This window comes from Podarcis muralis, chromosome 6 (assembly GCF_964188315.1).
Source record: "Podarcis muralis chromosome 6, rPodMur119.hap1.1, whole genome shotgun sequence".
In the NCBI taxonomy this organism is placed as follows: Eukaryota; Metazoa; Chordata; class Lepidosauria; order Squamata; family Lacertidae; genus Podarcis; species Podarcis muralis.
Genome location: NC_135660.1, coordinates 82204178 through 82226294, shown reverse-complemented (window position 1 = coordinate 82226294; position 22117 = coordinate 82204178). Strand labels below are relative to the sequence as shown.

The 22117-nt window shown below is 42.1% G+C and overlaps 1 protein-coding gene across 8 annotated transcripts in view; it reads right to left on the bottom strand.

The window, feature by feature from the left end:
• DLG5 (discs large MAGUK scaffold protein 5) overlaps nucleotides 1-22117 on the bottom strand; it is a 155728-nt gene that overhangs the window by 106758 nt on the left and 26853 nt on the right. For all 8 annotated transcript variants that reach the window (XM_077930622.1, XM_077930623.1, XM_077930621.1 and 5 more), the window contains exons 2-4: nucleotides 5820-5888; nucleotides 1483-1651; nucleotides 859-1002 (exon numbers count right to left, since the gene is read on the bottom strand). In XM_077930622.1, the coding sequence (XP_077786748.1) occupies nucleotides 859-1002; nucleotides 1483-1651; nucleotides 5820-5888 (382 nt within the window). The remainder of the gene's footprint in view (nucleotides 1-858; nucleotides 1003-1482; nucleotides 1652-5819; nucleotides 5889-22117) is intronic.

Genomic DNA, 22117 nt, shown 5'->3' with positions numbered 1-22117 from the left:
GCAAATCCTCTGGACTCAGAGGGGTTTATTAATTATATACAGCTGTGTCTCTCCAGATGTTGTTGGGCTCCTCATCAGTCCAGCCAGCATGCCAAACATCAGTTGTATTCCAAGACTCTCTGGAGGATCATAGTTTAGTCACCACCATTATATAGACTATCAAACACAGAAATTACTATGTGTGGTGTCATCTCCTCCAATTTGATAAAGAAGTTAAAAAATTAAGAAATATCCACCATTAGAAACCACCAGATTTGCACTGTTGCCTGGTGGTATGCATTTTTTTGATGTCTAGTTCAGTGTTTCCCAACCTTGGGCCTCCAGCTGTTTTTGAACTACAATTCCCATCATCCCTGACCACTGGTCTTGCTAGCTAGGGATGATGGGAGTTGTAGTCCAAAAACAGCTGGAGACCCAAGGTTGGGAAACACTGGTCTAGTTGCCCTTAAGAGAATCCTCCTTAGCAGTGTTATTTACTGCACTGGACTCCAACTTGGAACTAGTGAAAGCAGGGTTCTGAAAGGGGGAAGCAGGGGACAAGTATGATCAATGTATGATGAGAAGGTCATCCACACCAAGCTAAGCTTATACTCCCCACCATAATTTTCAGAAACTGGCTCTCCATCTTCAAAGATATTTTTTTAAACTAATCCTAAATCTGCAGCCAAAAGCTTTGAACATTATCTCTTTATTGATGTTAAAATGATGGCATTTTAAAAGTTGACTGAAGCTGGAGATAAGAAAACTACGATGAAGGACCTTTGAACATTAAGATCTAAGGCAGCTGAACTGACACGTAGTAATGGTAGGAGGAAACCAAAATACATCTCTGTGCATATGCTGTGTGCCTTTACTTACTGATAGAAATCAGCCTCCTTAGCAGATTCTTCACATCTTTTTAGCGTTTTGGTGTGTTGGTTCTGTAGAGACTGCAGATCGGACATTGCCTTCATGCACTGAATCTTCAGCCTTTCATAATCATGGTTTGGCTTGGGGCTAGGCCTACCACAAAGATAGATTTCAGCTGAGCATGACCTTAACACAACATTCACATGAATACACATCAAACATTTTAAGTATTAAGGTGAAAGAAAACACGCACCCCTCCCCCAAAGGTTAATTTATATGAAACAAAAATGATGTATTAAGCATACTCTGTACCCACATGGAACAGAGTTGGCCACTGGTGGTTTAAATAATTTGCAAAGATAACATCACTAGTTAGCAAAGACTGGTACAGTCATCTAGGGTCATCTAGTTCAACCCCCTGCAATGCAGGAATCTTTTGCCAAACACAGGGCTGTAACCCACAACCCTGAGATTAAGCGCCTCATGCTCTCTGACTGAGCCATACTAGGCATCCTTAGCTGTCCCCCACCCAACTCAAACAGCTGTGCCTTGGAAAAGAGCCAAAGACCCATGCCCAAGTGCACATGCTTTAGACCTGGGAATATGCCCTCATGTGACCGTTCAGTATTTTACCTGCAGTCATCAAAGGTTGACCCAGGAGACGACAGTGCAAGACGCTTCCTCAACTCATCCCTCTCACGGGTAACTTGGCGGAGCTGAAACAAAATGGTCTCCAGTTTCTCATTCATCTGCCTCACATCAATGACTGCTGGCGGTGGTGATGATGGTTTACCCGTTGTACCTGTTGCCAAACACAAACAAGCACGGAATTAGGGGGTTAGACAAGAGCATTTAAAAAAAAAAAAAAAACCCCAAAAAACCCCAAGCAATCTGTTTGCCAGAAAAGGTGGATAAGTGAACAAGCTATTCCAAAGGAAAAGACTGATAAATTTGCCAGGGCCATGCATGGCTGCAATAAAGACAGACTTGTGATCAAGTGCACACATTTGGGGTGCTATCCACAATGCTTCCACCAACAATTGTTTTGTTGATTTGTTATCCCCTAAAATCAGTTATCTAAACACAATGTATTGAGAACTGAAGTCAAGTTTCTAGGCCATGTAGCTTTGGAGACGAGCTTGAATACCACTGAGTGCCACCTGAATGACTCCCAAAGATTATCAAAATAACAAAGTGGTAAAATTTCTTATGACGAAAAAAAAAATCTTAGGGCCTACTCTCTGGGCACAGTATGTTGTCTTCAGCTACCTATTCTTCTTACATCGATTTTGTACTGAATCCTAGGCTATCTGGAGATTATTAAAAAAGCAAATGCTGACAACTGGAGCATTGTGGAGCAAGCTGAAGCGCTAATGGTGACAAAAGCAATAAAACAAACAAACCAGAGCCAAAGGGATTCAAATTCTGCCTTTTCCATGGGAGGAAATTCTGAAATAAGTTCCACAGCCCTTCTCTTCATTAAAATGTCCCCCAGAAACAGCTTCTCTCTGCTCAATTTAAGAGGGAGCCTGAGTTTTTCATTACCACAAAAGGTTTCCTAGCATTGTCAAGTGTGACTTGGCATATGCTTCAAGTAGCCCTCTAGCTTCAGGGGATGTGGAAGATTTGCAACACTCATCCCTTTCCTTACAGAGGACATTTCTAGCTGAATGCTAAAAGGCTTTTTATTTCATCTGACAGCTCACTTCAGTGTGAAGGAAGTGACCTGGGCTTAAGCTCCGTCTTCTTTTTTCCACCTGACTGACTGCTTCATGCCACAGCATTTCCATCCTTCGCTCCAGCCAATCCAATTCCTTCCAACACGCTTGGGCCTGGAGACCGAAGCTCCGTTTTCTAAATTATTCCCCCACCTTTCGGTAACGTGCCTCTTTTCAGACAAACTGGATTTGTCATAACATATTTATTACAACTGCCGCCAAGTGCAGCTTGTTTTGTCAGCTTAAATAAGTGCTTCACAACTCAATTTTTGCTTCCACACTCAGAACCAATCAGTATGTGGGTCACTTTTTCAGGCTTGCTTCCAGGTAGCCAGTTTCCACTCTAGTCACCAAAGTAGGCTCACTCATCTAACAGGAATGTGTCTCATCAACATGGTATTGTGTCCAATGTACTATACACACAATGTCCATGAACTTTGGGGATGAAAAAAAGTAGATATAGATATGGTGGCTGGGGACAAAAAGTGCATTGTCCCCCAACTTGGCAACCTCCAAGAAAAAACTCTTGGCAGTTGCAGTGCCTGCTGTAGGTATAGATGGATGGGGGAAAGACATGTTTTGTTGCAGCTGAGGCAGATGAAGATGTCTGATTATGCTGATTCTGGTGTACCACTGTGTTGTTTCTTCTCTTCCCATCCAGCGGTCATTTCTCCTTGTCACTGCTATGGATGCACAATTTGATGGCCTGTCTCCAGGAACTTCGGTCATCTGCACACAGATGTGCAGTGTGGTTAACGTCACTAGCCTTTGTGTCACATTTGCAGACATCTGTAACACAGAGATGGTCTGCCAATTGGCCTGGTGACTGAAGCCAGCTCCCTGTACAGTGCATCCTTGGGAATCCTGCCATCTTCCATTATGTGGATGTGACCAAGCCAGCATAGACATCACTAAGACAGGAGTGTGAACATGCTGGGAATATGGACTTGGGAAACATCTTTGTTTGACATTCTATCCTGCCATGCGCTACTGAAAGTCCTCCTGACGCAGATGTGGAAGGCATTGAGGCATCTCTCCTGATGGCTGCAAGTTGCCCACGACTCACTTCCATAATGCAGTGTGCCGAACATGAAGGCTTCGTAGACCTTCATCTTCGTATCACATTCTCCTATACCCTTCTGTGGAGGTGGGCCCTTGCCAAAGCTATTTTGACATTACACTTGTCCAGCTCAGCATCGATGGAAAGATTGCTGGTTATGGTGCATGCATGTATTGCTGTGAACCCAGAAGCAGCAAGAAAAGGGGGCATGGCAGGCTTATACACACTCCTCCATTGCGTGCAATGACACAAAATTCAACCCCCAAACAAATCAGGGGCTGCCTGTACTACACAGTTGGTACTGCACTTCTTTGCACATGTCAAAAATGCTTTCTTCTATATCACCTAATTTTGGGTGCAGGATTGCAATAAACTTTGTACGTATCATTTATGTTGGGAATGTCAGTTAGTGCAAGATTTTTGGAATTTTGATAATTACTGAAGAAACTATTGTTTTTTGTCCAAATTTAATGTTACTAAATATTTTGATGATGCCAATGTAAATATATTGTCAAAAGAACTGGCTTTATATATGATCTTGGAAGCATGGGAAGTAATTGCAACTCATTGGGTGGGAAACAGCCCCATTTTTTACACTGGATGCTTGGTACCACTCACTCTGAAGTATAGCTATAATAGAGCAAATTATGCATAATTTGAAATTTCGACAAGGACTAGATCCTCTAGCCACTTTTATATGATTTGGCATTCTCTCATGACACATACAATGGGACCATCATTTTCAAGACAACCCTTGTCACAAACCTGGCAAATCTGAAACTACAGTTGCAATCGAATTTATTCAACCCCCATTGCAAAGCAGTTTTATTATCAAAATTTACATACTTTAAGCTGTATGCAATGAGCAAATCAAACCAAAGCAATTGAAATAGCTCAACACAACGGATGCTTCAAGTAGTTTCTCCAAATTCTGCTGGAAAGGCACTGGCTTCTCCAGTCTCACTATTATTCAACCCCTTGGATGGAATTCCTCGCAACAGCACAAATACAACTGGTGTTGTCTCAAGCACACCCGATGCAACTCAAGGGCTTTGTGAGTTGCACCAGGTGTGCTTGAGGTGGAACACATGAAAAAAGGACCACCATTTTTCGGAAGACATATTTGCGTGTGACGGATTGTATTTAAGGCCCTCTTCCACTGGAAAAATGCAGCCAACTTGTAACCTGAGCTTCTGTGACTGTAATCTGTGCCACTGTGATTACAGTTCATGGGCATTTGTGGTGTCTGCTGCCTCAAACTTGTATCCCTATGGAGAGGTGCCTGCAGTTACAACACATGGCTAGCAAGGGAAGTGCAAGGCCATATGGGCTGGCGGGCATCAGAGTTGCAGGGGTTCTTGCTTCTAAAGAAAGGTATCTCCTTGTGTGACCTTGGCTCCTAAATGCAAAACAAGTGTCCTTGTTCCTGCCATTTCTATCAGAATGATGCGATTAAAAAACTACTTATGCAAGGGTCAGGGGTGAGGCGCACAACTGTGGGGGAAGATATATGCATAAAAGTAAAAGAATCGCTCTTCACATCTCACTGGCATCTGAAAAAAGCACATGATGCAACAGAGTAAAACTTAGAAAAAGGCACGGTAAACCAGGCCAATGCTCTTTGTGAACCACTAAGCAGCAGGGCATAGTTCAACTGCTACCAAGTTCGTCCAAAGCCTCATGTTTTTGGTGCTTGGGTGGGTTTACAATATAGCGCGGGTGGTGCTATGGTCTAAACCACTGAGCCTCTTGGGCTTGCCGATCAGAAAGTTGGCGGTTCAAATCCACGTGACAGGGTGTGCTCCTGTTGCTCTGTGCCAGCTTCTGCCAACCTAACAGTTTGAAAGCACACCAGCGCAAGTAGATAAATAGGTATTGCTGTGGTGGGACGGTAAACGGGGTTTCTGTGCGCTCTGGTTTCCATCATGGTATTCTCTTGTTCCAGAAGCAGTTTAGTCATGCCTTAACACAATCCTGGAAGTGTAAAACAGATCTTCCCCTTACCCTCCCCCAAACAAATACAATGTGCGGAATCACCACTCCTAGTTGTGCAAGAACAAGGACTGCACTTCCAACAGAGTTCTCAGCTATTTCACCTGTGTGTATTATGAACAAGAAGGTAGATTTGTTCACAATCAACATGCACTCAAAGCAAACAACCACAACACCTAAGGCACAAGCACGGTTCTTACCAGTACTGCTGAGAGAACTGCTGCTTTCAGAGTCTGATGGCATTATGGACAGTACGCTGTAAGTCGATCCTGTGGGGGGTGGGGAAGATAAAAATTTACAGATTAAAAAAAAGTGTTGCTTAATTTACATGGGATATGCAGTTAGCAAGCACAAGCAACCTTAAAAGTTTTCCTACCATCTCCCAATCCCCCTTTCTCTAAAACAGCTTCTCACCTTGTCACCTATGGCAAATAGCAGAAGTGATGGGGTGAGGATAAAGGGCGTTTTGTTCCCTTCATTCCATGACTACCAGTTTAGGTAGGCCAGTCAAACTGAAGACTAAGTCGGCTGCCACCACTCCCCTTTATACTCCTAATCTTGGACAGGAGAGAGCTCTGAAGCAGAGATAGCATCCAGCCTTAGACACAAATACACCCATGCACCTACTTAGCATAAACTAAGGAACTAGGAACATTGGAAGCTGGAATAATCCTGCAAGTTTCCATACAAATGCATCCAGGACCCCAACAGTCAAATTCTGCCACATTTATTCAAAATATAAAAGAAAGAGAAATAATAAAATAAACAAGTGTCTATTACATCCTATCCTATTATAGCTACTTACAGTCTTTTGGCTTTATGTATAGCATAAAAGGTCAGTTGAGGGATTTTGTGTGACAACAGCACAATTTTTAAAGAATTCTGATCCAGGTGGGCCTTAACTAACAGCTGGCAGTGTCAAAACAATCACAAGCCAGTCAGGTGATTGTCCTGGGGGCCGAAACTGGGGCGCATTGAATTTTTCAGCTTTCAAATTTCAAAAATGAGGGGCACTAAGAAGTTGCAACATGACTGGGGAATTACAGATACAATTCATATAATTTAGTTTTGTTCGCTAAGTAAAATGTGTGTAAAATTGCACAGAAATCATGAAAAATGATTTTCAAGCTGTTGCAGTTATAGTATATATCATTATTAATTTTTATTTAGCATTACCTGACATTTTCAGAAGGTAAAATTGCAATTCTTTGGTTTTCAGAAAGCATCAAACATAGACTTACCCAGCTAAATGTTATCCAATCACAAAAATCCCTCACACCCAAAACTATATTTTAAGACCCCTCACTGAAGAAATTCACAAAAATTAAGCTCCACGCCCTAAAATGACATGACCTACAAACAACCAAGGGGCAGTGAGTGAGAGATGGGCTACTTGGCTAGAGAAAGGCTGGAGATAGGCAATCAAGGTGCAGAACAACAGTCTTTTTTCAGCTCTTGGAAGTAACTCCTTACAGAAATTGGAGGACTGGGGAGATCGAACAGGCTCAAAGGAGGTGGTTAGGGAGAGCAGAAATGTGCTACAACCCTCTCCTCCCAGCAACCAGGCAGGGGAATTTAGCTGGAACAGGACTCTGGTTCACCCATGCTCCCTCACCAAACACAAAATGTCTGCAACTGGTCCCCAAATACATTCATCCATCTGTACATATTCCCACGCATATGAGTGACACCATTTTTACCAAAAGGAAATGAAACCCAGAAGTGCCATTCTCCTTTTCAATCTATACAAGGGCGTACCTGTTCATAAAGCGAAAAAAGGGAAGACATGTACAGCTTTCCTCAAGCATCCCTAAAAGCTTGAGAGTATCCTAAAAAGGTGTGAACTTTTCCCACCCCTTTCCCTAAGATACAGAATTGCACTGCAGTGGCAATCCCAACTACCCCCACAAACTCCAAATTTTCAATACCCCATTGTGGCTGTGGCTGTTCACCTCCAGGCTGCTGGATAGTTAAAAGCTTGATGGTTTTTTGGTGTGTGTGTTTTTTAAACATCCTTTCCCTCAGGACTGCAGGTCTCTTCAGAGGGACAGATCCTCCATATAGCCACGGTCCCTGGCCTGAAGCCTGACTTGAACCACAGACTGAAAAAGGAATGCCAACCATTAAAACTGTGTATCCTTTCTCATCAGTGCAGCCAGATGACAGCCACCAGGCATATCGGGGCCTGGCAGACCTCCACAGAAGCAGCTGGTGCCACAAAAACAAGAAATACCCATATGGGAGATCAACTGGCAACAGGGAAAACGGAGGAAAGAGATTAGCACACGAATCCGAAAGTAATTAAACGAAAGGGCTTCTCTCCTTCCTTCTGTCTCGTTAACCTCAAATGGTCGTACCGCAAAGAAAAAAGTCAACAGCACTGGTCACTGTAATTATTTGGAACAAAGACAGCAACAAGTACTTTGTCCAATGCAAGACTACTTAAATGGGAAAGGATGACCAATCCTTCTGCAGAAAGGCCAAATGAGGCAAGGCTGTAACCCATCACATGCCAACAAATGGCACAGTGGGCAAGAATAATGTAGTGTTACATAAAAAGGCTCAGGATGTCATGGTAATGAGTGACGGTTTACTGAGCCGCCTCCTGCCTATCCTACACTAAGGCGACAAAGGGAAATGCTCTCAGCGAGAGAAAACAAGTCCTCCCTCTTCCCTGGCCAGTTCTGCCAACAAACTGCTCAGGTTGACTACGCTCTAGCTCCCTCCCTCCCTTGCCAATGCCAGTGGGATCGAATCTGGCTCCAGGACAAGTAGCCAACTTTGGGCTCTTCAGTAATCAACAGCTGAATTGAGACTGACAACAAAAACAAGAAGAGCTGATTGTGCTAAAGGCACTCTCTGACCCATCACATACCCCTGATATAAAACAGTCTTTACTTGGCATGTAAATGCCACAATGGCAGGAAGCAGTGTTCGAAATGTGTCAGGTGCATTTTGCACCTGGCTTTCGACCCCTTGCGACCAAGTGAAGATGCCTGGGCACAAGGATGGTGCCTGACATCTCCACCACCTGGGAAGCATTGGAACTGGACTGCTTTCACACACTAATTCCCCGTCCTGTGGAATTCTATCAGTTATATTTTATCTGCACAATCGGAATGAATTCTGGAACCAAATTGCTTTTTCTGTGCAGCCTGAGCAGGAGCAGTCACCATTAAGAAAAACAGGTCGGAATAGGCCACAATATATTTGGACTGTCCCTGGATCAAGTACCGTATTTTTCGCTCTATAAGATGCACCAGACCACAAGATGCACCTAGTTTTTGGAGGAGGAAAACGAGAGAAAAAATAGTCTGAATCTCAGAAGCCACAACAAGAAGAGGGATCGCTGTGCAGCGAAAGCAGCGATCCCTCTTGCTGTTCTGGCTTCTGGGATAGCTGTGCAGCCTGCATTCGCTCCATAAGACGCATACACATTTCCCCTTACTTTTTAGGAGAAAAGGTGAGTCTTATAGAGCAAAAAATACGGTAACTTTTCTGCTTTAACCTCTCAAAGCTCTTAACCTAGCTCAAGGTTGTCATCTGAACTAGCCCGATGTTTAACTGAGAATCAATCACGGTCAGTCCATCAATTGAAAAATAAGACTTTAGAGCCGTCTTGCCCCCAACTGGCAACTAGACATTCTATTTTGGCGACCGCAACCTTGGTTTAAGGAGCCATTTTGCGTCTCCTCATTGGCAAACTTGATGAAACTTCTCTCTGTTGCAGGAAGCCATACATCAAAATAGCTGCATAAGGCCAAAATCTAAGAGTCATCCTCTATTATTACAATTTCTGCAAGGATCAGCTCTCTTTCATTTGCATCTCACTATGTCTAGACGGCATTAACACCCCCATCATATTACCAATAAATCCAAAACAACTGCTAGAAGCTTCCCATTCCTCCTTTTGATGAGGCACTTCTTACAAGTCTTGCACTGCAATTTTTCAGTGAATTAATGGGAACTTGCAAAACATTGATAACCAAACAAAATTGCTATTGTATAGCCTCTGCACACAAAAAAAAATAGATTGTTTAAAAGAATAAAAGCCTAGTCAAGCTCAGTGTTCGAAACTCCCATTGTTCTAGGCGCATTTTGTGACAGGGAATTTCTTTCATTAGCGTGAGCAGTTTCTGAGCTCTGGGCACAGTACTGCAGCTGAGATTTCAGATCAAAACTGCAGAGTGGAAGGAAAGGACCTTTTTCTGCCTCCCCACTTCCAGCTACTCTCTGAAGACGGGAGAAGAGACCCTCTTCAGAATATTAGAGAGGTGGGCAGGGGAAGGACTAGATCATGTGAAAAACAAACATAACATTTTAGTAGCAGTTCATTCATTTTCAGCTTTGTATTCTTGTTATTAAAAAAAATGTGCCTAGACATTCTGTTGTTGTGCCCATAACCTAGGTTTAAGGTGCCATTTAGCTCCTAGCTTTTATATCTTAGTTTCTAACACTGGTCAAGCTAGATTTTAAAACTCAAGCATTTCTATAATGCTTAAGGCAGGTGCTTAATCTTATATATTAGATAAGGGTTCCAACTGAAGTACTTTGGTACAATGCAAGATGTAGGTGGACCTGCTTACCTAACATTTTTGAGATTAATTTAGAAAAGGTGCAGCTATTTTTCTATACATATTTTTCGCTGCACCTTCTCAGAAACAGCATCAGTAAGCATCTCTTCCTAGTTGCCTGCTGGGAATTTCCATTATCAATTAAGCACAGATTTCCCCTTCCACCTTCTCTTCCACACCACTTCTATTGTTGCTGGTAACACTTTCTCTCTACTCCTCCTGACAAAGCCCTGAGTTCAGCAGTATGGCAAATGTTTGCTTATCCACATCTCAGTGCACCAAACTGAGCACCAAACAGGATTCCAATTAGCTTTGGGGATGCAAAGGAAGTTTGATTAAGATGGGAAATGATCCAGTTTATAAGGCTTCCGTTGCCTTTCACATCACCAGAAAAACTGCCCAAGGAGCTGAAAATTCACATGGATATGCCATGCTGCATCTTCTTTTGTTAAAAGCTTGTGTTGCCAGATTTGTCAGAAGCAGTAAAACTCACAGCAGTTGCAAGTGCTAAGGGGTGTTTTTTTTGGGGGGGGGGGCGGTAAGTGCTGTGGTTATCAAAGCCAAATTTGTGCATTACTAATGTTCATTTACAACTGCAAAATGCGGTTTGACATATGCATCAATTTCACATTGGTGTTTTGCTGCTAATATATATCTAACAGTATGCTGCTTTGTGGTCTCCCCTTTTCCAAGAAAATAGGAAGTTTCAGGTCAGTCTTTTACAGGGTTAATTTCCTTTTCCAGAGAAATAAAAGTACTGGAGACTAGGCATGTTTTTGCATATCCATGAATAAAAATGAAAGATGACCAGAAGGAGCAGGCAAGTACTGTACCCTGTCAAACTATGCTCGTCCTTTACAAGCATATTGTAAGGGTCAAATCTGGTCCATAGCTATTGCTGAAAAATTAAGGTATAGTAAGTCAAACAAAAGGCTTGTAATCAACCACATGGCAAAAAATAATAATATTTAAAATATAAATGCCAGTATTTGGAATTCTTAGTAACTCTTCAAGTGAACAATCTCATACGACCCCGAGGACAACGTCCTGATATTTACAAACAAAACAATTTATAATAAGGACATGTTACTATGCTCCAATATCAAGAATTGTTCTACTTCCCAGGAACTGTGAATGCAACAACTCACATTTGTACTTTTTAAAAAAGAGTGCTTAATTTTAAACTTAATATCCCCCTTTCTTATATGTTATTGAAATATATGTTACCAAATTTTATGCTTCTCTGCTCAGTATGGGATTCATCGGGATTCTACAAGAGTTAGTCCAAGTCACATAAATATAAGGAGTCAATCTCCTTATATTTGTAATTCCCCCTTTAAAGGTTTTATTGGCCAGGTGTACAGAAAAATTCAGTACAAAAAGAAAACACCTACTGTGGTTCATAGAATCCTTACAGAAATTTTTAATCATCACCAGAATGGGGCCATAGTTTACTGAGAAGCTAGCAAGCAAACCTCTGGAATCCTTAAATCCAACTCTGGCATTTCACTGCAGGTGAAAGAAGTTATGCAACTGCATGAATAAAGCACGTGCTTTTCAATTCAAACAATAAAACTTAGACTCTTGGTTTTATTAAAATGAACCTAGTGGAAGTGTAAATAGTTTAATCAGACTACTGCTGTCAATATTAAATTACGGTAACTACTCTGATCATATTGCAAACCATGGAATCAGCCACGGAGAAGCAGAAACGAGACTCACAGTATACTGGTGAGCAACAGATAGGGGTAAGGGAGGTGATCAGAAGTTTGAGGAAGTACATTCTCTCAACAGTTGCCAAAAAGAAAATCCACTCCAAGTATATCTACTTTAACAGATCTCAGTAAATACTACCTTCATCATTATAAGCCATACAAAAACAAACTTTTCATTGTTGTTCTTTTCGCACCCAACATGATGGGTGCTAGAAACCAATACCTATGACCTGAAACACAACGCAGTTGTGCAATAACCTCCCTCATGTAGGATGATAATGCTCACAGTGCAACGATTGTCAATCTGACAACTGACCTTGGTTCTCGGAAAGGGAGCATTTCCCAAGGCAACGGCAGTATAAAAGGGTGTCTGACTCATCAATAGTTGGCAGACAGCTAGTGTACATTGTGAAATCTGGTACCACATTAAGGATCTCAACACTGCCATATGAGAAAAAAATGGGCACACGGTCATTATGCACTGTTTTACACAGATTTTTACAGTAAGGGTTTTTACATTGTATTTTAAATAGCTGTATTTGTTCTGCAGAGGACACAGATAACTTGCATTATGTGGTGTATATATAAATTCTGTTAATTAACAAATAAATGAAAGATGTTGGGAATTTTTCTACCTCTGCCATGACAGAGCTATAATGTAGCATTGGGATGGAGAACATGTGACCTTCCAGATACTTTTGGACTAAATTTCTCCGATCACTGTCCATGCTGGTTGGGGATTATGGGAGTTGGAAGTCCAACATACAACAGGTTCTCAGTTCCTGGTGTAGTACGTGTTTGCTGCCCAAGGCCATGGTAAGAATCTCTAGATTAACAGTGGTAAATGTTCTTGCTTTGCCAGAATTTGGGTTCCTACTCTTGATAATATGCACTGCAGAACATTAATCATGCACGCCAATACTTTAACCGGTTTAACTGTTTGTTTAGTATTTCTGAATGTCAGTTGCATCCTGACAGTTTGATATTAAAGCTAAGGCAATACAACCATATGATGAAAATTTGGCACATACCGAGAAGCTCAGACTATGGTAAAACAATCTTTAAAATAGAAAAGGGGAAATATAACCATCTGGATTCTATTTTTCATTTGCAATTTGTACGTGGAGCAAGAACTCATCTCTAAACTGTGTACGTGTTGAAGGTTTGCTTGAAAGCTTCCCATATTAACAGGAAAACCACTTTGCTCCATTAGAGGGAAGAAACATTACCTCTATCTTAAATGGATTACAACTCAGTAACTCAGGCAGGCAACCTTTTCTGGCGATAATCAGTGAAGGGAGGGGCACTATCAAACCTGCTCTTCTCATTCCTGATCCAAACACTGAATGTTTCTTTTACATACAGCCTATCTGCATGTAGACTCTGTGAAGACAACCCAATGGAGGAAAGCATGAGCAACAAGTGCAATCCCATTGCTCCCTCCTACACCTGGCATCTGTTCATTATCCCTAGAATTAAGGTAATCTGCATAGACATCAGACACCACACTGAATGAACTATGGTTTGCAACAGACATGGTTTAGAACTCAAACCATGGCATGTTTAACAAACAATTGTTCAGAACCATTTGATCTTATTCTCCACCCTTTCAGCTTCACTCTGTCTCCATTGCAGGGACTTACAGAAATAAACCCTAACTATATTTTGTCAATTCGGACACTGCATCAAATCACAATTCAACTTAACCATGGCTGAGCCTTATGTTTGGGCTGGAAAACATGAATACTATATACAGAAAGTAAAAAAAAAGTTACCTACTACTATATAGATATATAAAATGACTGGAGGGTTAATCGTCCTTGCCTGCACAATGTAAAATTTGCTTCTAACCCTTGTAACACAAAGAATTTTGCGCTCAATTTATCTGAACAGTAAATGTTGCTTGCCAGCCGTGCACTTGCAGAAGACATTTTCTTCAAAGCTTAAATAAGAGAGGCCATGTATTATACAAGCTTTCAGAAACTATTATATTCGTTTGGTAGATAATGCTTGATACGCCAAAGGCAAAAAGAAAGAGGGAGGGTAAAAGTAAAATGCCATTTTTACTATGAGCTTTAGGGTTCCTATGATCTTTTTATTAAACTACACTGGTATATTAATATAAGTTATAAGACCTATTACATAAAACAAGCTGGTTCCAACCATTCTACTGAGGAAGAGAGACAGCCCTCCAAGTCCTTGGTGGCTTCCCCTCACAGCTCCGAACTCAAGAGTGAACTCATGCATGCAATATCCAGTGATGATTTCCATGTGTGAGACAGATTAGACCTATATAACAGAGCTTTCAGATCCCTGCATGTCATCTCAAGCACAATCTCTCTCATAGAAGGCACCTCATGCTTCTGCCGTGAGCCATCAAGTGTGTTTTAATCAAAAGTTGAGATCTCTGCACTGGAGATTCAACGAAAGCATTTTTGCTCACTAGATTAGGGTTGCCATATGTCCGGAATTTCCCAGACATACCCATGATTCGGCAGTCAGAAGCAGTGTCTGGGCGGAAATCGCTGAAATGTCTGGGAAAATCCAGATGCATGGCAACCCATTTCGGAAGTGTAGATTTCGATGCATTGTCTTAAAAATAGCTTGTTAACTTCATTAAAAAAAAAATGGGAAGGGGGAATCAACAACTAAAACAAAAACAAAGCTATGGCAGCCCTACACTAGATAGGAGACTTCAGTCTTGGAATAGCCAATATGGTGCCCTCCAGGCTATGGATGCAGTGAGTTGTAGTCCAAAATAGCTGATGGACACCATACTGGCTGTTCCTGGTTAAATTCCAGCATATTTAAGCTGCAAAACCACTGATTCTCTGTCTTGAACCCACCATCTTAAAACATGGATTATACGGGGAATTGTGTGCTACATTAAAAACTTCCCTAAACAGGGATGCTTTCAGATGTCTTCTAAAAATCAGATAGTTGTTTATTTTCTTGACATCTGAAACGTGTTCCACAGGGAGGGCGCCACTACCGAGAAGGTCCTCTGCCTGGTTCCCTGTAACTTTGCTTCTCACAGTAAGGGAACTGGGCAGAAGACCCTCAGAGGAGGACCTCAGTGTCCAAGGTGAGCGATGGGGGTGGAGACGCTCCTTCAGGTATACTGGGCTGAGGCTGTTTAGGGCTTTTAAGATCTACACCAACACCTTGAATTTTGCTCGGAAGCGCACCGGGAGCCAATGAAGATCCTTTAGGACCGTTGTTATATGGTCCCAGTGGCCACTCCCAGTCACCAGTCTAGCTACCGCATTCTGGATTAGTTATAGTTTCCAAGTCACCTTCAAAAGTAGCTCCACGTACAGCGTGTTGCAGCAGTCCAAGCGCGAGATAACCAGAACATGTACCACTCTGGCAAGACAGTGTGCAGGCAGGTAGGGTCTCAGCCGGCGTACCAGATGGAGAAAATGCCACTAACATGGTTGCACAAGCATCTGTGCAACCATTGGTGCATTTTGCACATTACCAAAGATGGAGGTACATTTTTTAGTTAATTGCATTTTTCTCTTTTCATGCTCTAGGTCAGCCTTTGTCAAACTGGTACTGTCCAGATGTTGATGGAGTACAGCAAGACAGCCCTGCTGTAGCCAAACAACATCTGAAGGACCAGGCTAGTAAAGTCTGCTCTGGGCCATTTTTACCTTACATAATCACAAGGTCTTTTCAGCATCCAGAAGGACACTTCTGAATCCACTGTGCTGAGATGCGGTATAGTGGCTCATTGGCCAACTGGGTGTGTTGCCCCCTGCCTAGGGCCCACCTCTTGACAAAGATCATACTACCAAGACATCTGCCTGGCAGGTACGGCGAGGTGAACAGTTGCCGTTGGATCTAAGCTAAAAGTCAATAAAATTTATTTTACTTGCAAGGGTTATTCCACACGTCTTGTGGCAGGACTGACACTGAGTGCCTGCTCAGCAGAAAGCTGCAGTCCAGGGTAGCAAATATAGTGAGCCCTCCAGCTTGTTACATTTCTACACTTAACAAATGGTGTGTGATGTGGCCGTTAAGAGGCTCACTATTAGAGAACCTAATTCCACAGAAGAATTTCCGATTTCCAACACAACACCCACCCACAGAACAAGTATCAAAGGGCAAGAAATGCACCATTAAACGAGGAGATCTGCTTGCCTCTTCTTAATGCCTGCATTTAATCAAAATGGGAACTCATCCTTTCATTCCCGTAAACTCATTTGATACTGTATAACTCACAGCGGAAGAACAAAGGAGGAGATTAGAATACACAGTTTGAAAATGACGAAACGGGTATTCAGAAGGCCCAGACCTCCGCTAGGTAAAAGCAAACATTACTTCTCCAAGATTAGGCAGAGAGTGAGTTACTGCATCCAGCTCTTTCATTAAATGCTGGGAACTGGGTATTTCCCACTGCAAAACATGCCAGAGGGCAAGTCTGTAACTGCTGGCAGCAGGAGGTTTATCACATGTGTGGCTCAAGCTATTCTAGTAAATCAAACTTGAACAGTGGGGAGGGAAAATCAACATTATAACTCTTCAAATGTATTTATGTAAAACACTCTAAGCCTGACTTTTCTACCCACAAACTTTTAACATTATTATTAGCATATTAACAAAAATGCCAGACCCAATGATCATTTGGTCTGCGTAATGCTGTGCGTGTGTTTCAAGACCAGAAATGTATTGGACTCCACTGCACGAGCCTGGCCACGTGGATTGAAGGCAAGCCTTGCTCCGACTGGCTGCACCTGCTGAATATAACACTAAGCTACCATAATGTACACATATTGCGTGCACCAATACATTGTCTGAATGCTCCCACTTTGCTCTTCCTTTGGCTAAGCAGGGAAAGCAAACCATGGGGTAACTAGTTTACCATAACATCCAAACAAGCACATATGTGGTTGGCTTTCCCAACACAAACCACAATCTGAAGGCAATACTTTTTCCTGGTCTCCTGTTGTAGTTTTGCTTTGGGGTTGTTGTTGTTGTTTTTTGGGGGGTTGGGAACAAACCATGAATGCTGGTTCAGGTATGATGCTAAGCCAGCAACATCATGGTCTGCTGCCCAGTCAACTGAGGCAAGAGTGAAGTGGGATCTCTTGAACTGCATATGCCGTTTATGATTTTTAAAAACTATGCAGCTTTGCCTAGTGTTATGCATGAATGCAGAAATTATAACACTGCCCCTAGCATTGTGTTTGATTACTGAATTAATATACTGCCTTTCCTCCCAAAGGATCCCAGGGCGTGTTTGCTAACTCCCAGAAGGCTCATAGTCCATTCATACAAAGTGCTGACCAGGCCTATGGGAACTCAATGTTGTCCTGCAAGAGAGGACTTGCTCAACTACCCTCCTTGAACAGGGAAGATCAGGAGTGATGCTGTCATCCATCCATCTTCTCATGGGGAAAACACCTAATCAGGTTCCAAGGAACACAAAAGTTCTTGGACCAATTTGAAAGCCACCACATTGCCCAAAGGCACCTCTCTGACTAATGCAGCCCATCAATTAACCTGTTTAGATATCCAACCTTGAGAAAAACAGGGAGGGAGACAAAACACATCCCTTTGTCCGCAACAAGTGTAAGGAAGTACAAGTGTCAAAATGCATGCTTTGAAACCCAATGCATTTCAGACCTCACAGCTGCTTCATCAGGGAGTTTCAACTACTGAAGTTCCACCTTTTGTTATATAGGGTTGCCTTTCCCTCCACTGTACAGGCTGCCAGCTCTTAAGCCTGAGAGATGCTCCCACACCAGTACTTCCTATATGATTTTTTAAAAAAAGAAATGGCTTCAGTTTGTTATGACAGGAAAGAAGCTGCTTGAGGCCTGCCTGAGGGAAAAAGAAGCTGAAGGAGTTACACTGGTCACCTCAATGGAAATGATGTTGTGTGTCAATCCAAAATCAAATCATGGTAACCGAGCCACAAAGACCATCTATGGGCCAATAAATCATGGCATATGCCCCCTGTGCTCAGCAGACGGTACCACACTTCTAAAAGATAAAGAAGCTATTGCACTGCGCTGGAAAGAACATTACCAACATCTCCTTAACCACAACCCCCTCGTAGCTGCTGAGGTCCTCTCACAAATTCCGCAAAAACAAATTAGAGATGAGCTTGCAGTATCTCCAAATCCGGGAGAGTTATGTACAGCTATTACCCCAATGGAAAACAACAAAGCCAGCGGACCTGATGGGATACCTGCCAAAGTCTCCAAAGTGGGTGGAACTGAATTTACACAACAACTTCACAAGCTCATTGAAAAAATCTGGGAGAGAGAAGAGATCCCAGCAGATTTTAGGAGTGCCAAAATTATCAGTCTCTTTAAAAAAGGTGACAGAACTGATTGTGGAAACTACTGAGGCATCTCTCTATTAGCTGCAGCCGGCAAAATTCTTGCAAGGATCTTAGCTAACCATCTCTTAACAATATCCAAGGTGACCCTTCCTGAATCCCAAAATGGTTTTCGGCCTTCTAGGGGGACAGTGGACATGATTTTCACTGCTCGACAGCTTCCAGAAAAATGCAGAGAGCAAAACCACCCCCTGTATATTGCGCTTATTGACCTGACTAAGGCTTTTGACACTGTAAATCGTAATGCCCTGTGGACTGACCTTCTGAAAATTGGCTGCCCAGATAAATTTGTAAACATCATTCGGCTCCTCCATGATAATATGATAGCAACATCGCAGGTAAAAATGGCTCTCAAAGTGAACTATTCACTGTGGGATCAAGTGTTAAATAGGGTTGTGTTACTGCCCCAACTCTATTCATTATTGTCATCGCCATGATCCTACACTTTGTCAAAGGGAAACTCCCCACCGGAGTAGAAAACGTGTATCGAACAGTTGGAAAGCTCTTCAATCTGAGAAGCCTGAATGCAAAGAGTAAGGTTACCATAACTTCCGTCATAGAGATTCAGTATGCTGATGACAACATGGTGTGTGCACGCTCAGAGGATGACCTCCAAACCATCCTAAATATTTCGCAGAAGCTTACAAAAAGCTTGGCCTATCACTGAACATTCAAAAAACCAAAGTGCTGCACCAACAAGTACTAAATAACCCCTCTGCAGCACCACAAATCCAACTCAATGGTGTAACGCTGGAAAATGTTGATCACTTCTTCTGCCTGGGCAGTTATCTTTCCACAAGGGCCGACACTGATGCCGAAATCCAGCATTGCCTGAGCTCTGCGAATGCCGCTTTCTCCTGATTGAAGTGCAGAGTGTTTGAGGACTGGGGCATTCACAGGGAAATCAAAATGCTTGTTTACAAAGCTATTGTACTACCAACCTTACTGTATGCTTGTGAAACATGGACCACTTATAAACGCCATCTCCAACTCCTCGAAAGATTCCCTCAACGGTGTCTCCAAAATTTTTTACACATCACTTGGGAAGACAGGCGAACTAATACCAGTGTACTGGAAGAAGCAAAGATCACCAGTGGTGAAGCAATGATTCTTCAACATCAACTTTGTTGGACTGCTCCTGTTGTGCGAATGCATGATTATCTTCTCCCAAAGCAACTACTCTATTCCAAACTTAAATATGGAAAGTGTAATGCTGGTGGTCAACAAAAGAGGTTTAAAGACTGTCTCAAGGCAAATCTAAAAAGATGTAGTATAAACTCTAACAATTGGGAAACACTTGCCTGCGAGCGCTCCAATTGGAGAACAGCCTTTACCAAAGGTGTCATGGGCTTTGAAGCCACTCAAACTCAGGACACAAGGGAGAAACGTGCTAAGAGGAAGGCACGCTTGGCAAATCCATACCGTGATCAACTCCTGCCCGGAAACCAATGTCCCCACTGTGGAAGGATGTGTGGTTCCAGAACTTTCCTCCACAGTCACTTACAGACTCATTGCTAAAACAGTGTTTATGGAAGACAATCTTACTTGGCTACGAGTGATCACCAAAAAAGAAGGAAGAAGACACCAATGAAAGAAGCAAAAGGAAATCCCACCAGGGTGGGGACCTGCTTGATCTTGGAATTTGCTTAGAAGCTTTTATCCACATTTTTTCTGCCTCCATAACTGTTCCCTCTTCCTGCATTTGAGTGTGTGTTTTGGGAGGGGGAGGGGTATTTCAGAAGCCACCCTCTGGTCCTGTGCATGAGTGAGGCCTAGTCTGCAATGTGAGACCAGGGGGAAAGTGCAGACAAGTGCCTTCTGTGTGTGTGTTTCCGTTGCTTTAGTCATAGGTAATAGCTAATTCCTTCAAACAACGATACAGATATTGTTACTGAGCTATTCCTCACTGCCATAATAACCCTTAACTGATCTGGACCCTGTGGTCATCACTTGAGGGCCTTCTTTGTGTGCCTCCTCCACAAGAGGTTTGGAGGGTGGCAACACAAGAACAGGCCTTTTCTGTGGTGTCTCCCTGTTTATGGAATGCTCTCCCCAAGGAGGCTTTCCTAGCACCTTCATTACATAGCTTTAGGCACCAGTTGAAAACATTTCTCTATAACCAGACCTTTGGCTGATTAACATTCTATAGCCTTTTAAATGTATTTGTGGGAGGGGGTTATGATTGCTGGTGTTGCTATTATATATTTTGTGTTCTCATTTTATATTTTTATGTTGTGAACCACCCTGTGATCTTTAGATGAAGGGCAGAATAAATAAATAAATAAATAAATAAATAAATAAATAATGTGTGTTTTTGCTGAACACTGGAGTGTTAAAATGTGCATATTTTGATTTTGTGTGTATAATAACCAGACCCATTTTAAGACCTGCATGACTATTAGTTATTAGGTAAATCTGCCACAGCATGCTACTGCAATTGTCTAAAGACCCTAATTTACTAGAACATGCATTGTTGTTGTTGTTGTTGTTGTTGTTGATCATTTCATTTCTATACTGCTTTATATTTTTAGGGGGGGGGGAATCTCAAACGCTGTTTAAACTACATTATAACATCAAATAAAACAATCTAGAGGGGGAAAACCATCAACGAAGTCAAATGCAACACATGTTTCTACCGAGACTTGATAACACTAAACGCAGAAAGGAAACCACAAAGTTTCACTAAAAAAGTGCTGACTATGAACTTCACAGCTTTGTCAACCAGCTTTGGATACTCATTTGATTCATCTTCCCACTGAAACACAATACCTATCTACACATACACACACAGTGGCATTCAACTACATTTTACTCAGAGTAAGCCTATTTAAATTAATGGACCTAAATTGATGATGCTAAATCATTTCAATGGGTTTGAGTACAACATAGGGTATGTTCACACTGGTGGCTTGAAATGCAGCAAGGTCATCCCCCACCCACCCCCGGCTGCATTTCAAGCCACATTTGTGCAGAGTTCTTCATGTCAGAGAATGGGTGGGGGCGTCTTCACTCTATGCACAAAAACTTTTTGGTTTCCCTGTCTCTGTGACCCTCCTGGAACTCCTGTTCATTAAGCTATCTTTTATATTCACTTGTTTGCTCATCTGCACTGCACAACAGCTGTTAGGGTATGTTCACATTACCACTTACTCTGCATCCAGTTTTCTAATTGGCTTGAAGCTTGTGAGACACAGAAAACACACAAAGCATCAGTATTAGTGAAGAAACTGCAGGACTGGTTTAGATTATGGCTAACAACGTGTGAATGTGGCTTCTAAAATTAGCAGCGGGAGTGCCTTGGCTGTGGAATAAGTGGTAACATGAATATATTCTTAGCTGAGTATCACTCACAACTATTGCCCTATCGAACGGTAAAAGATTAACAGAACAGTGTTTCCTGCTTGGCAGGGAGTTGGACTCAATGGCCCTTGTGGTCTATTCCAACTCTATAATTCTATGATCCTCAGGACATATGTTCATGAAAACAAAGGAATCCCCAAAACATAAGCAACACTACAAAAGGATAGCACAAAATTAGAGAAGGTGAACTCCATGGATTTAGTCACAGCGGCTGGTGTAAAATAACATTTCCCACTAACTTTATATAGTTCCCCTTTTCAGGATAAGTATAGGGCAAAACTGACTAGGCAGCTGAATTTAAGTTTCCTAATTCACAAAGGAAGAACGCAGCATTTTGTTTATGCTGATACTGAGGAAAATGTTGCACAAAGTACTCCAGAACAAACCATATGGTTCAAATGTCCACATTCTTATTTATCAGTTCTATATGCTGAAGGGTATGTGCACATGTGCATCTCTTAGTAAGCCTTCCTATGTTAGGAAACTAAGAATTCAAC